The 15,620-nt window shown below is 39.4% G+C and overlaps 1 protein-coding gene across 3 annotated transcripts in view; it reads right to left on the bottom strand.

Moving 5' to 3' along the window:
* The window catches only part of LOC126297480 (transcription initiation factor TFIID subunit 3), a 310,461-nt gene that overhangs the window by 25,650 nt on the left and 269,191 nt on the right, over positions 1–15,620 (bottom strand). For all 3 annotated transcript variants that reach the window (XM_049988354.1, XM_049988355.1, XM_049988357.1), the window contains one exon: positions 2,057–2,193. In XM_049988354.1, coding sequence (XP_049844311.1) covers positions 2,064–2,193 — 130 coding nt within the window. In that variant the 3' untranslated portion in view covers positions 2,057–2,063. The remainder of the gene's footprint in view (positions 1–2,056; positions 2,194–15,620) is intronic.

The following is a 15,620-nucleotide window of genomic DNA, read 5'->3' as shown; positions in this document are numbered from 1 at the left end:
TCACTCCTTAGTCACAAAACCTATTACCATCTTTGTGTCTGAGGAGGAGGTGACAACATTGTTGGAAAGTTTGGATTCGTTATTAGTTTGGTAAGGCTATTGTCATTGTGAGCTTGAAACTTAGACTCTTAAGTTATTTTCAATGATGGATTCACTGAGTTATGGTACATAGTGCAGTGCGCAGCATGTTAGTTTGGAAATCAAGGTGGTCAGGCAGGCCTAGATGGAATCCATATGGTGGATTAATGACCATTGGTGGGTATATCGGCCATCGTGAGTGTGTATTTTATGTGGTTTCCCATGCTTGTTTAAGCAAATGCAGGGCTCATCACAAAATTCCACCTCCGAGAATACAAGACACAAACAGTTCTCATACAGTTACACACAGAACACAATTTACATTACACAATTCAAGCGATCCCAGCTACAAAAATAAACAACCAAATAAAATATCCCACATCTTGAACAAGTGAACCCCATGCTAGACAGGATAAATGCTAAGGGAAACAAACAAACAAACAAACACACACACAAACAAAGAAAAAAGAAATGTCACCTGCTTACTGGTACAAATTTAAGAAAAATGTGCTTTCATTTACATTTTGCGTTTACTTACAGTTTAATTTAGAATTTATAAATTGTTTAAAACTAGTACCTCATAATCATATTGATTCTGCCATAGATTTGTTTGCATGGGATGTTTTATCTGGGGACTGTTAATTCTGGTGTCATGTGGGCGAATGCAGTGGGGGTAGAAAAAGGAATGCCTAATGAGACTCTTGCATAGACATGTGACCTTTCCATCAGAGATAGAAAAATCGGTGAAAAGCAGGTAGAATTTGTACATTTTATGACATAAAAACTGAAATAGGACACTTATGGGTAGAAATGAAAATAAGATGTGAAAAATGGTTAAGCATAATGGATGAAGAGAGGACTGTTCAAAGGACTGATCCAGGCTATAAGTATATAATAAATATGAAATGGTAAATGAAAAATAAAGCCCTCATCAACATGAAGGTTGGTTCAAACACAAAAGTGGTTTACTAGGCATGGCTTCATTGGAGGTGGTAGGTTCTTGTTTCCACTGACCTTTGAACTGACTTACTCACCAATTTATAAGGAGTCACAGTTTAATGTCAACTCCAAACAACAACAAAGCTCATCATTTTTCACAATAACAAACAATGCCAGAGGTGAAAGAAATGATAAATGAAATTAAAAATCTTAGGACACATCGAGGACTGAAACCCATAATTTTGGATCTGTAGTCTATCATTTAACCACAGTCACCCTCTGTTGCCTAACATAATAGATGAAGAGTTTCATATAGCAGTGGAAGAAAGCAGGATGCAGCAGAATGGTTGGAAGAATATTTCAGCCAGCTCAGACAATAAACCTGACAGGAAAGAATATGTCTTGCAGCTCTACAGTGCTCATGGGAGAGGTGTAAAACAACAAATGGTTCAAATGGCTCTGAGCACTATGGGACTTAACTTCTCAGGTCATCAGTCCACTAGAACTTAGAACTACTTAAACCTAACTAACCTAAGGACATCACACACATCCATGCCCGAGACAAGACTCGAACCTGCAATCGTAGCTGTAAGACAACGGCTGCAGAAAACATAGGCTCAAGATTCCATGTGATAAACATTGTGGAGACAAGTACTAGCCTTGGTCAGGTCATAAAGAACATAAGGCATTGCTTGTGGATATAAATAAGGAGGATCAGCTACAGACAGTTGGGGAGCTAGTTTGAACAGATGACCACTTCATGCAGCAAGGGAGAGAAGAGAGGAAGAGAGGAGTAGTTACAAGCGAGGGAATTGGAGTATCAACAACAAATAGGCCAATGTATGTGCAGACAGCAAAAACAGCATAATATACTCAGTCATTTTAGAGAAGTGCCAAAGACAAAATGAACATACACTGGAAATGTGTGATGACTGATTACCAAAGCTCACCACACTAATCGTCTGGTGTCATGGAATCAAGGTCCTGACCTCCACACCAGCTATTTATAACCACAAAAAATAAAATTCCATGCCATTACCTTCACTTCATGGGACAACTTTTTTCTTTCTAGATTTCTTCTTTTTGTCAACAATATTCTCCTGCTTCCTGACAATGCATACACGGCAGTACCAGTCTTCATTTTCATCTGGAGGAACTTGTATGCCCACACATACCCTGAAAACAGTATTGATTATATTTTACACAATTTCATAAATTACGAGACATAAAAATATGCAAAATAAAGAGAACTGGTAAGTTATGACTGCTTGCCAACTTTTCATTATCCACAAATGTAAAGAATGTAGGAAAACAATACTACACATTCAACTCCTTAAAGTCAGCCTGGGGTGAAATGTTTTCATTCTAAATTAATAAATTTTCTCAGAGTGTACACATGTATGACACAACACAAATATTTTTTTACGTTAGGATTTCAACTCAAATGTACATCAGGTAATCTTAAGTTGGTGTGACTTCAAAATGTGCAATTCAGTTTCTAAATTTCTTATCTTTCAATCTTGAGAAATTTTAAATATGTTAAAACCTATAATTACATTAGGTCCTCATTAAATCAAATAATCATGCAGTCTCTAAACCTGCAGTGAAACTATGTATAAAAATAAATAATTTTTATTGCCATGTATTCTGTTGATATCAATATCACCTCCATAAGGAACATTAAATGTTGTCGGATATGTACACACTTGAGCATTTTTTTGGACTGACCTATTGCATTATTTAAATAAATACAATAACCTTGATGAAGCAACATTCAGCTTATCAAGTGATAGGTATACAGAATAAAGCACAGTAGAGTTTACAGAATCTGAGTTTGATACAAATAAAAACAGAACACTCTGTTGGGCACATTCTTAGATTTTTCAAAGTTGTTTCAAATATATTGACTAAATACTCCAGAATCACTAGAAAAAAGAAGTGTAGCAAAAGAATAACTCTGATGAAAGCAGGAAAACAGAATTAAAAAAATACATAAATACAAATAAACATGCCCAAATATTAAAAAAAAGTCCAGTGAAACATTTACGAGTTCTCTGTGGTCTAAAAGCAACAAAAAGGAGACAGATTTTGTCAGCATGATGAGTTAATGTGCACAGAAAGATATTTTCGATTAAAAATGAGTGGTGCGATACCATTCATAATACTGCAAATGTTAAAAAACATGGGTTATGGCAAAGAATAATGAAGAACAGTTATAACACATTTTACAGTTTTTTTACAAATTTTCAGCATTTATTGCTGACAACTGACAGCAAATAGCTTCTTTCAAGACGGCAAATGACTGCCATAACTTGTGACACCAACCAACTCTATAAACAAAATTCAGAAAGTGTAATGTCTGTAGGCTTTGGACACTTGTGCTGAAATGAATGGCGGAGGACATTTTCACTAGCAAATGACAGTACTTGCTGGACAGTACTTGCAGTGTGTGGCACGCTTTATTCATGCATGCTTGACTCTCATGCAAAAATTAAGCAACACTATTTGTTTAACATGACACACCATGTACATATTTTCATTCTGCGTGTACACAGGTGCTGTCAATTTTGTATGCCAGTTATGTTCACTTACTTTTCCATTCAGAGAAAAGTGTGGCCACTTGTCCACACATCATTTAACAGACAGTCCACTTAATATTCCATTTTTTAAACATATAATTAGCAAATTATTGAAGCCTTCCAAAAACGATTGTTTTCAATTAGTTCCTGAACTGACTTTTGCAAGGCTACCACTTGAAAATGATCTGAACTCTCACATATTCTCGTATGAAATTATAGTTTGTATTACCTTTAACACACACTGCACTCCCTATGTTCAGAACCTGGTGAAACTGGCATCATAAAATTTAACTAAGTATATAGTAAAGAGTACACAATCCTAGTGTGAAGTTTCTGTCAGGAGAATCATGTCATCAGTCACATCCAATGAGAGTCTTTATTTTAATATGTAACTTTCTGTGGTGTTGAATTTGGGTGCCTCTGCAGATCAATCAAAGAGCTCAGTTTTTAACTGTACAGAAAATTAAGTCGTAATCTATTCACTACTGTGGATAGGCAAACTATATTGCTGAAATTGCATAAAACCTAGTGGATATTGTACATTCACCATGGTTACCAAAAAAGCTTCTTGATAGCAAGACAATGGTCAGAACTGATGATATTGTAAATATGAGCATGTGCACTCCTACAGATGATGTCCAATTCAGACATATGACAATAACAACTTCATCCAGATACAGACATGTTATATGAGTTAAACTGGGTTACCCAAAGTCTACGAACATGAAATGAACCAGGCTATGTTCTAATATATGTCGACTCATTGTTCAACATTACACATCTCCAGTCTCAGTCTACGGAAAATGCATGATAGCATGAGGGTAATCCAGGAAGTAATACCCTAGTGTACATTTCCATTTCACTGGTTTTATAAAGCTTCTATCCACAGTCAAATGGTTTCATCAATACTGAATTCAATGTAGTATGAGTGCCAGGCAAAATAAGTTTTCATTGTGCATTCTGCCTGCGTTTGGGAAGGAGGGGGATGGAAACTCACCAAGCCATTTTTAAAGGGGCTAATCAGGCATTTGCTTTATGGGATTTAGATGATCATGGAAAACCTACAGCTGGATGGTTTGATTGGAATTAGAACTGCCATTTTCCTGGGTGTGCGAAAAATGTCTTACCAATGAACCACATCACTCAGATTGAAGAATAACATCAGGAAAAAAATCATGCATGTACCTTTCCATAAAGCTCACAGTTATGGACAGGAAATGTTTTGGACACTATGCCAAGATCAAGACTGCAATGAAAAATTGGCTTAAGGGACTAATGGGAGCTGACTACAGTTTGGGAATTATAATGATCATGGACAAGTATGAGAAATGATTAAATGACAAATGTGAGTATTACGACGAATAAATTAAGTTTCAATTTTGTAAGTGACATTTTTTTCTAATAAAATACTTTTCTTGACTCTATTAAAGCCAAAGATAATTATTTTCTGTATTATCCTCATATATACGGTATGGTTCTCAGAAAGAACATCACTGAAGTTCCACTGAATGACATCATGATCCAAGGAAATGGGTTTGAGATCCGAGTTCCTCACCCAGTCCTTACAAGTTTTGCAATCCTATTCTTCATGTCACATCTTTCCATGGCCATGGTTTGCTCTCAAGGGTGCTTTTGATATGTCAACATACAACAGTAAGTTCATGTTATAATCCCTACATGTCACAGCAATATAATTCACAGATACTAACATAGAAACATAATTATATATGTAACTTCCTAACAATTAACCTCATACACAGAGTATTTATGTCACATTCAAGGTTATTTGGAAAGCTTGTAAAATCCAAGGCCACACGACTAATGTTAAACAACGAGAATAATTACAGTGTTTAGACCCTTATTATAAAATATAGAAAGTTTTCAGAAGTTAAAACTGTTTCACTAACGAAAATCATAAAAATGCATGCAAAAGGGGAGTACAGATAATAAACAAAAATATGGAACCCAACGTCCATCACATTGTCAGCTAAAATACAGGGTGTGCACCTGGGACACCTGTGCTGCCCTACCATCACAATATGGAACCCCACATCCATCACATCGTCAGCTAAAATACAGTGTGTGCACCTGGGACACCTATGCCGTCCTACCATCACAATATAGACTTCACTAAAATGTGGCATGTAGAAATACGTTTGCAACAGGCACCACAACTGGGTGTGTCAGTCTGTCAGAGCAAACATCTATTTGTTGTGGGGCCACATACCCTACAGAGACGGGTAAGTGAAACATTAACAATTTTCTTTACCTGGAAGGGAGAATATCATAACCTAATCATTACAGACTGCTGCTTGTCATCTCTCACCTACAGCCACCATTCCTCCCACTGCTGTATGACCTGACTAAACACAAAGTTGGAGCCCACGAGCGAGAGGGAGAGCGAGCGAGCGGGGAGAGCGAGCGGGGGGGGAGAGCGAGCGGGGGGGGAGAGCGAGCGGGGGGGAGAGGGGAGGGGGGAGAGCGGGAGGGGGGGGAGGGGGAGAGGGGAGGGGGAGGGGGGATGCGGGGTGGGGAGAGGGGGAGAGGGAGAGTGAGAGTGAGTGGGGGGGGGGGGGGCTCTCAGGCTATGTTTTATGAAGGGCTTGAATGTAACAGTTCTCATCTGCTTAGGTACCTTCAATCTCACATGCAATTCAGGGTTATACACCATAAATGTACCTGGCAGTAAGATCCTGAAGGCATGCTTAGGGAAAACAAATGAGCAGGAGGCCACCCCTCTGGAAGTAAATAGGAGATAATACTAAACTTTTTATTCTGAACTAGTTTTCTTGGTTAAGTTTGCTGCTTTTTGACAGACCATTCTCACAGCTTGTGCACTGCTCCAGCACATGATGCTGGACTAAGAATGGTTCTAAAGGTAAGGATTGCTGACAGACGGATTTTCTGGTGACAGGTTCTACCTCCTGATCTGTGAACACACTACTTTCCTACTCTCTAATGATTCACTTGGAACTTCGGCCATAACAGCTGCCTCGAGACGTACAATGTCTTCCCCAGGTTTGTCACATATAACTTTATAAGTACATCACTTGTCACCATCTCTTTAACAGATTTCTCTGTTCTTATTTGAAACTTATTCACCCTGGATGCTCACACATTCACTAAACCTCTCCCATCTTGGACACAATTGAACAGAAAGCAGCTCATCTCTTTTTGACCCATATGCATAACATCATACAAAAATTGTGGCACCCATCTGTACTATTATGGAACAGTAATATAAAAATCATATTAGTGCCTCTTTTGCAAGCTTTTTAAATTCAAACCAAGTCCAGATTTCTTAAGCAGCCAAGATAGTGATTTACTTGAACCTTGGCAGAAGAACTGACTTTAATCATTAATTTTTTTGTAAGATTTCTTTTTGTCTGAATCATAAATATCATTCCAGAGATTGGTAAGCAATGGTAAGGTATGCGAGTACCTGGAATACAATGTACTGTTGTATAATGGCAACACCACAAGGGATTGCTTCCAAACAGAAGCTGGCAATGGAGCTTTTCCAAAAGTCCCTGTGGTCAGACTAGTTCTGCCATGGTGGACTACATCCAATACTTTCAGGTATGTTGGTCAAGCAGACATGTACAGTATCTATTATCACACCAGCACCACAGCACCAATGCTCTATAAAACTGTAACAGACAATCTTAGTCTGTTCTCCCATACTATGGAAATAATATAATTTAAAACATCAAGGACTCTGAGGGTATGAATTTCCAAATTACTCAGCTGTGGAAACCACATAGATTATATTTTTCTAGCCTCCGAATGGTCATCCACAGATAGTGTGCACTTGCAACAAGTGCTGGAAGATAACTTGAAAACCAATCAAAAAGTAACTATCACTGAATGGGGTACTGTGCCATGGATGTTATATGATCTACTGCTGTTAGAAAACCACCCTTAAAGCAATGCTTGGAGGGGCACCATTCTCTTGAACAAAATGATCATATGGGAAGTCACTGATTTGACACCAAAGGTAATGTGCCAAGACAAATGATTTGAGGAAAGGAAGATAAGTCAGGAAGCCCCGTGTATGGAGCTGTCAGAGGATATTATGCCCCCAGGTAGTATCATAGACTTCCTTCTGTAGGTATGGGGGAAAGGGGCGGGGAGGGCAATCTACATCTACCTCTACATGATTACTCTGCAATTCACAATCAAAAGTGCCTTGTAGAATGTTCATCGAACCACCTTTCTCTGTTGTTCCACTCTCAAAGAGTGTGCACGAAAAACAAAGAAATCAATCTTTCCGTGCAAATTCTGATTTCTATAATTTTATTATGATGGATCATTTCTCTCTATGTAGGTGGGTGCCAACAAAATATTTTTGCAAATTGATGTTAGTCTGTAATTCTGTGGATTATTCCTATTTCGTTTCTTGAGCACTACTACGACCTGTGCAACTTTCCAGTCTTTAGGTACGGATCTTTCAACGAGCGAGTGGTTGTAAAAGATTGCTATGTATGGAGCTATTGTATCAGCATTCTGCAAAAGGTACCTAACGCTCTCTATTAAGTGATTTAAGCTGCTCCATTACAATGAGGATATATAGTTCCAAGTTACTTTCGCGTTGGCTGTTGTTCTTGCTCTGAATTATGTAATATTTCAGAAAACTGTGTTTAACATTTCTGCTTTTGTGGCACTGTCATCAGTAACAGTACCATTGGTGTGGCACAGTAAAGGCATTGGATGCATCTTGCCAATGATGTACTTTACATATGACCATATCTCTTTGGTTTTCCTGTCAGATCTCAAGACAGAATTTCATTTGTAAACTATTAAAACACCTTCCATTGAAGATCACACTAGATTTTGGGCTTCTGTAAAACTTTGGGAATCAGTACCATTTCTTTTTAATTTATTTGGTATGTATCTATCAATTTCCGTTGACACTATTTCTTTGAATTTAAACCACATTTAGCCTATGCTTGCACAGTCACATTGGAAAGAGTGAAGACTGCCTTTTGGAAAGATGTCAAGTGAATTTTTCAACAGATGTCCGACAGAAAAGCTAAGTGTAGCTACCTTCAGCAGACTCAGGTTACATTTCCTGAACACACACTGAAAGCAACTAAAGAACTGTCTGAATTCTGCGATACAGAACAGGGGGCAGTTGACTACCTGCCCCAACATATTTTCTATGCAGCTAAGAAAGCAACTCTACAAAAGCTACCAAGTCATGTTCATCCATCCTACTAAGACTAAAGTAAGGGAATTTAAATAGCTTTCGCAGCTAAGTCATGAAATTGTCCTCCATATACATAAAATTAAAAGTAGCAGGGAGGTTCCTTTGCTTCTTAATGTGATATGTCACAACATGTTATGTTATATTTTGTCATAACCTGGTGCCACGTCACTGGCTATGGACAGGACCAAATCCCAAATCCAGTTCTCACATGAAGAAGATGCATATGGAAACTTCATTATTGGTGGAAGTCGTGCCAGTCATTGAATATGTGGAAAGCTGGATCATGGGTGGTGGTGATTTGCCTTTTTGGGTTCAGAACAGTTTCCTCAGCGATACCAGTACGCCAGGGTGAATAGGCAATAATATTACAAAGTTTTCTTTTGGCTTTTGCTTCCACCAAGCTGGCAAATCTGTATCAGCTGGCAATCTGGATGAGGGACTTGTTGGTTCCCTGAGACTTGTCTTCAAGTATAAAAATTCTACTAAAGAGTCCTCTTCTTATTTGCCAGAAGGAATTAATTTGGGGTGGTCTCGTAGTTTAGATCCACTTTTCTGATATCTGCTGCTTTTGTAAATTGATTTCTCTTTAGGTGATGAAAACAGAGGCTTAATGGTTCAAAGTATACTACCAAACTTCCTTATTTGCCTGTTGAGAATCAATGGCAGTCTTGGGGTGCATTGTTAACTAGTACGTCTTCCGGCATCCTGAGAAAAACAACTGACTTTAGAGAAAGCAACTCTTTGCGCAAGCACTTACATCTTCTTGTGTTTATTCCAGCTACCATTCTCACAGTTTGCTCTATTCACTAATTTTTAGCCACTGATGTAAAAGACATTATGAATGCTGGTGGCTTAACAGAACGATCCAATGCTTTAACTTCAGCATAATCAATTCACTTCACGAACTGCATTTCTTGAATCTCATTTTCTTCACTTTAGCTCACAATTTACTTTCTTCATAATATTCTGAATGGCAGTTACATCCCCTCCAACCTACGCTTTCTTCAGTTTCTGGAGATAAAGTTATGTCAGATATTTACAGGAGGTAACAGCCTTCCTAAAACTTGAGGTGTTCTGAAGCTGTCTTACAACTGGGTAATCAGCAAATGCTCTTTCATTTTGTATTTGCTTAGCTTGTAGGGAACGGTATGCTCCTATAACTAAGCAGCTTAGAGCACAAGGAGACCTAGTGCAAAAAATTGGAAAATCCTAGTTATATTTCAGCTGGTTTCAAAATATCAATAATTCTTCAGTTTAATGGTGAATCAAGTCCACAGTTTAATATTCAGTCTGCAGGGTGCAGCAGTTCCTTGATACTCCGAGACAATAGCGCTACCTTTCTAAGCAATGCTGAACCAAGACCATAGTTCAGTATTAGTCGGCTGTGTTTAGTAGTTACTCGACGCTCTGAGACAATGGTGCCTTCCTAGAGAGCTACTATGAACCAATCCAAGTTGCAAAGCACGTTACACAAGGCTGGAAGAAAAAAAAAACAGAGTTGTGACTTAGAAAACTGGGATAGGAAGGTATCTATTAATCTGTACTGCTTTTATGAAGTTAGCCCTGCAATAATGGAAGAGGAATCTGATTCAATTTCAGATACCAATAATTAAAGCTCTTCAGAAAAGAATCATGGCAAGTCCCATTTTCATGAAAATCATTCACAGCAGCATAAATTTCATGCTAACTCTTTTTGCTTATCAGTTATTTCTCATTTTAAATGTTTTAATACCATTAATATACATAATTTAATACTGTGTCATTTAACTATGTAATTACAGATTAAGGAGGAGATGCTGTGTTTCAAGTTAACTCAGCTTCCCAAGCCAGTCTCACTAAAGAGGGACTGCACCCTGCTGATAACAATGAAAGTAGGGGAAAGAAGAGGACCAAAAATGATACGAGTTGGAAGAGAAACCTGAGTTACAAACTTTGAAATAATGGTCAACAATATTAGAGTAAAAAAAGGCAACAATATTACCACAAAAATATTTGACACTGAGTTTAACTGCAACTTCCCAAGAAGGTGCAGAGAAGAAACGAGCATGAATGATCGCAGGAAATGCTTCAGCTCATACTGAAATCTTCACAGTCTTGTGCAAATTACTAATTGCTAGAAATCGTGGCAGCATAACAATACAGACACAACTCAATCAAATACTTTCAAGTATTTTATCAGAATTTCTAATGAAAGCAAAGGAGTGTGCAAATAGGTTACATTTCAAATTAGCTGTGCAAGTCTATACAGATATGTGACAAAAACATAACAAAAAGTATTTGATGTGACAGATAGTCATGGGAAAATACCTCTGCGAGAAAAAGCTGATGACAGTGATGTTATTAACCATAAACAATCTTTTCTTTTTTATCAGAACCATTACTCATAGAAAAACAACCTTGGAAGGAAAACCTGGATCCTGATCTTGACACATGTAAAACTATGATTTGCATATACCGAAATATGTACAGGCAAATAAGAACTGAGTGAAATATAAGTTCTACTAAAATGTTTTCTGCACTAAGCTTAATTTGCATTACCAATCACAACAAACTGATACTTGCCAACTGCACAACGAGTTAGAAATGAAAATTTCTAAACAATGTAATGATGTTAAGTCTCTCAAAGTCGAAAATTACCTGCATTTAGCAAGCACGGAACAAGTTAGATGCCCATTGTGATCCAATCAAGAAATGCATGCAATGAAATGTATTTTGCCACAGTTGATTTGCTGAAGGCTTTGCCTTTTCCTAAACTATCTACTTCTACACAGCACAATGTAACAGAAATATGTATGTATACAATTTTGACATTCATTTCTTCAATCAATCCACAGTCTTAATGTGTATATGGGAATTAACAGAAGAAGGTAGAAGATCTCAAGAAACAGTCAGCCGTGTCAGGACACATTTAAAAATGTACGCATCACACTACAAACACATCACTCTTGATTCTGATGCGAGTCCTGGACAGATCTGAAACATTACAATGGCTGTCATCCTATTCTACATCTACATCTACATCTACATGACTACTCTGCAATTCACATTTAATTGCTTGGCAGAGGGTTCATCGAACCACAATCATACTATCTCTCTACTATTCCACTCCCGAACAGCGCGCGGGAAAAAACGAACACCTAAACCTTTCTGTTCGAGCTCTGATTTCTCTTATTTTATTTTGATGATCATTCCTACCTATGTAGGTTGGGCTCAACAAAATATTTTCGCATTCGGAAGAGAAAGTTGGTGACTGAAATTTCGTAAAAAGGTCTCGCTGCGACGAAAAACGTCTTTGCTGTAATGACTTCCATCCCAACTCGTGTATCATATCTGCCACACTCTCTCCCCTATTACGTGATGCCGTTTTTTGCACCCTTGCGATGTCCTCCGTCAATCCCACCTGGTAAGGATCCCACACCGCGCAGCAATATTCTAACAGAGGACGAACGAGTGTAGTGTAAGCTGTCTCTTTAGTGGACTTGTTGCATCTTCTAAGTGTCCTGCCACTAAAACACAACCTTTGACTCGCCTTCCCCACAATATTATCTAAGTGGTCCATCCAACTGAAGTTGTTCGTAATTTTAACACCCAGGTACTTAGTTGAATTGACAGCCTTGAGAATTCTACTATTTATTGAGTAATCGAATTCCAACGGATTTCTTTTGGAACTCATGTGGATCATCTCACACTTTTCGTTATTTAGCGTCAACTGCCACCTGACACACCATACAGCAATCTTTTCTAAATCGCTTTGCAACTGATACTGGTCTTCGGATGACCTTACTAGATGGTAAATTACAGCATCATCTGCGAACAATCTAAGAGAACTGCTCAGATTGTCACCCAGGTCATTTATATAGATCAGGAACAGCGGAGGTCCCAGGACACTTCCCTGGGGAACACCTGATATCACTTCAGTTTTACTCGATGATTTGCCGTCTATTACTACGAACTGCGATCCTCCTGACAGGAAATCACGAATCCAGTCGCACAACTGAGATGATACCCCATAGCTCCGCAGCTTGATTAGAAGTCGCTTGTGAGGAACGGTGTCAAAAGCTTTCCAGAAATCTAGAAATACGGCATCAACTTGAGATCCCCTGTCGATAGCGGCCATTACTTCGTGCGAATAAAGAGCTAGCTGCGTTGCACAAGAGCGATGTTTTCTGAAGCCATGCTGATTACGTGTCAATAGATCGTTCCCTTCGAGGTGATTCATAATGTTTGAATACAGTATATGCTCCAAAACCCTACTGCAAACTGACGTCAATGATATAGGTCTGTAGTTAAATGGATTACTCCTACTACCCTTCTTAAACACTGGTGCAACCTGCGCAATTTTCCAATCTGTAGGTACAGATCTATCGGTGAGCGAGCGGTTGTATATGAGTGCTAAGTAGGGAGCTATAGTATCAGCGTAATCTGAAAGGAACCTAATTGGTATACAATTTGGACCCGAAGACTTGCCTGTATCAAGCGATTTGAGTTGCTTCACAACCCCTAAGGTATCTACTTCTAAGAAACTCATGCTAGCCGATGTTCGTGTTTCAAATTCTGGAATATTCCATTCGTCTTCCCTGGTGAAGGAATTTCGGAAAACTGCGTTCAATAACTCCGCTTTAGTGGCACAGTCGTCGATAACAGTACCATCGGCACTGCGCAGCGAAGGTATTGACTGCGTCTTGCCGCTTGTGTACTTTACATACGACCAGAATTTCTTCGGATTTTCTACCAAATTTCGAGACAATGTTTCGTTGTGGAACCTATTGAAGGCATCTCGCATCGAAGTCCGTGCCAAATTTCACGCATCTGTAAATTTTAGCCCATCTTCGGGATTCCGCGTTCTTCAGAACTTCGCATGCTTTTTCTGTTGCTTCTGCAACAGCGTTCGGACCTTTTTTGTGTACCACAGGGGATTCGTTCCATCTCGTACCAATTTATGAGGTATCAATCTCTCAATTGCTGTTGCTACTGTAACTTTGAATTTGAGCCACATCTCGTCTACATTTGCATAGTCAGTTCAGAAGGAATGGAAATTGTCTTTTAGGAAGGCTTCTAGTGACACTTTATCCGCTTTTTTAAATAAAATTATTTTGCGTTTGTTTCTGATGGATTTGGAAGAAACTGTATTGAACCTAGCTACAACGACCTTGTGATCACTAATCCCTGTATCCATCATGATGCTCTCTATTAGCTCTGGATTGTTTGTGGCTAAGAGGTCAAGTGTGTTTTCGCAACCATTTACAATTCGCGTGGGTTCGTGGACTAACTGCTCGAAATAATTTTCGGAGAAAGCATTTAGGACAATCTCGGAAGATGTTTTCTGCCTACCACCGGTTTTGAACAAGTATTTTTGCCAACATACCGAGGGTAGGTTGAAGTCCCCACCAACTATAACCGTATGAGTGGGGTATTTATTTGTTACGAGACTCAAACTTTCTCTGAACTGTTCCGCAACTGTATCATCGGAGTCTGGGGGGTGGGTAGAAGGAGCCAATTATTAACTTAATTCAGCTGTTAAGTATAACCTCCACCCATACCAATTCGCACGGAGTATCTACTTCGACTTCACTACAAGATAAACCACTACTGACAGACACAAACACTCCACCACCAATTCTGCCTAATCTATCTTTCCTGAACACCGTCTGAGACTTCGTAAAAATTTCTGCAGAACTTATTTCAGGCTTTAGCCAGCTTTCTGTACCTATAACGATATCAACTTCTGTGCTTTCTATTAGCGCTTGAAGCTCAGGGACTTTTCCAGCGCAACTACAACAATTTACAACTATAATTCCGACTGTTCCTTGATCCAAGCACGTCCTGTATTTGCCATGCACCCTTTGACATTGCAGCCCACCCTGTACTTTCCCGAGGCCTTCTAACCTAAAAAAACCGCCCAGTCCACGCCACACAGCTTCCGCTACCCGTGTCGCCGCCAGCTGAGTGTAGTGAACTCCTGACCTATTCAGCGGAACCCGAAACCCCACCACCCTATGGTGCAAGTCAAGGAATCTGCAGCCAACACGGTCGCAAAACCGTCTGAGCCTCTGATTCAGACCCTCCACCCGGCTCCGCACCAAAGGTCCGCAGTCGGTTCTGTCGACGATGCTGCAGATGGTGAGCTCTGCCTTCATCTCGTAAGCAAGACCGGCAGCCTTCACCAAATCAGATAGCCGCTGGAATCCAGAGAGAATTTCCTCAGATCCAAAGCGACACACGTCATTAGTGCCGACATGTGCCACCACCTGCAGCTGGCTGCACCCTGTGCTCTTCATGGCGTCCAGAAGGACCCTTTCCACATCAGGAATGACTCCTCCCGGAATGCACATGGAGTGCACACTGGATTTCTTCCCCTCCTTAGCCGCCGTATCCCTAAGGGGCCCCATTACGCGCCTAACATTGGAGCTCCCAACTACCAGTAAGCCCACCCTCTGCGATTGCCCGGACCTTGAAGGCTGAGAATGATCCTCTGAAACAGAGCAGGCAGCTGCATCTGGCTCAGCCACAGACAGTGCTTGAAACTGGTTTGTCAGACGCTTTCTGATCAGCCTCCTATTAAAATTAGTCAATCATACAGAAATGCTAGTGGACATAATTGACCACAAATTTATGGTACTGGGCCCCTCATTTTACTGAATGATGCTGACATTGGTTTAACAGAGACAGCTGCAAGTAAGAAGCAGTATATCTTATAGCCCAGAGGATTTGTTCAATATTGTAAAATCTGCAAAACATAAAGTACCAAAATGTTTAGTCAATGTAATGAAAAGAGGATAAATTACAATCATAAAACAAATTGTTGATGGCTTTGA

This window comes from Schistocerca gregaria, chromosome X (assembly GCF_023897955.1).
Source record: "Schistocerca gregaria isolate iqSchGreg1 chromosome X, iqSchGreg1.2, whole genome shotgun sequence".
NCBI lineage: Eukaryota > Metazoa > Arthropoda > Insecta > Orthoptera > Acrididae > Schistocerca > Schistocerca gregaria.
This window is presented reverse-complemented; position numbering and strand designations above follow the sequence as displayed.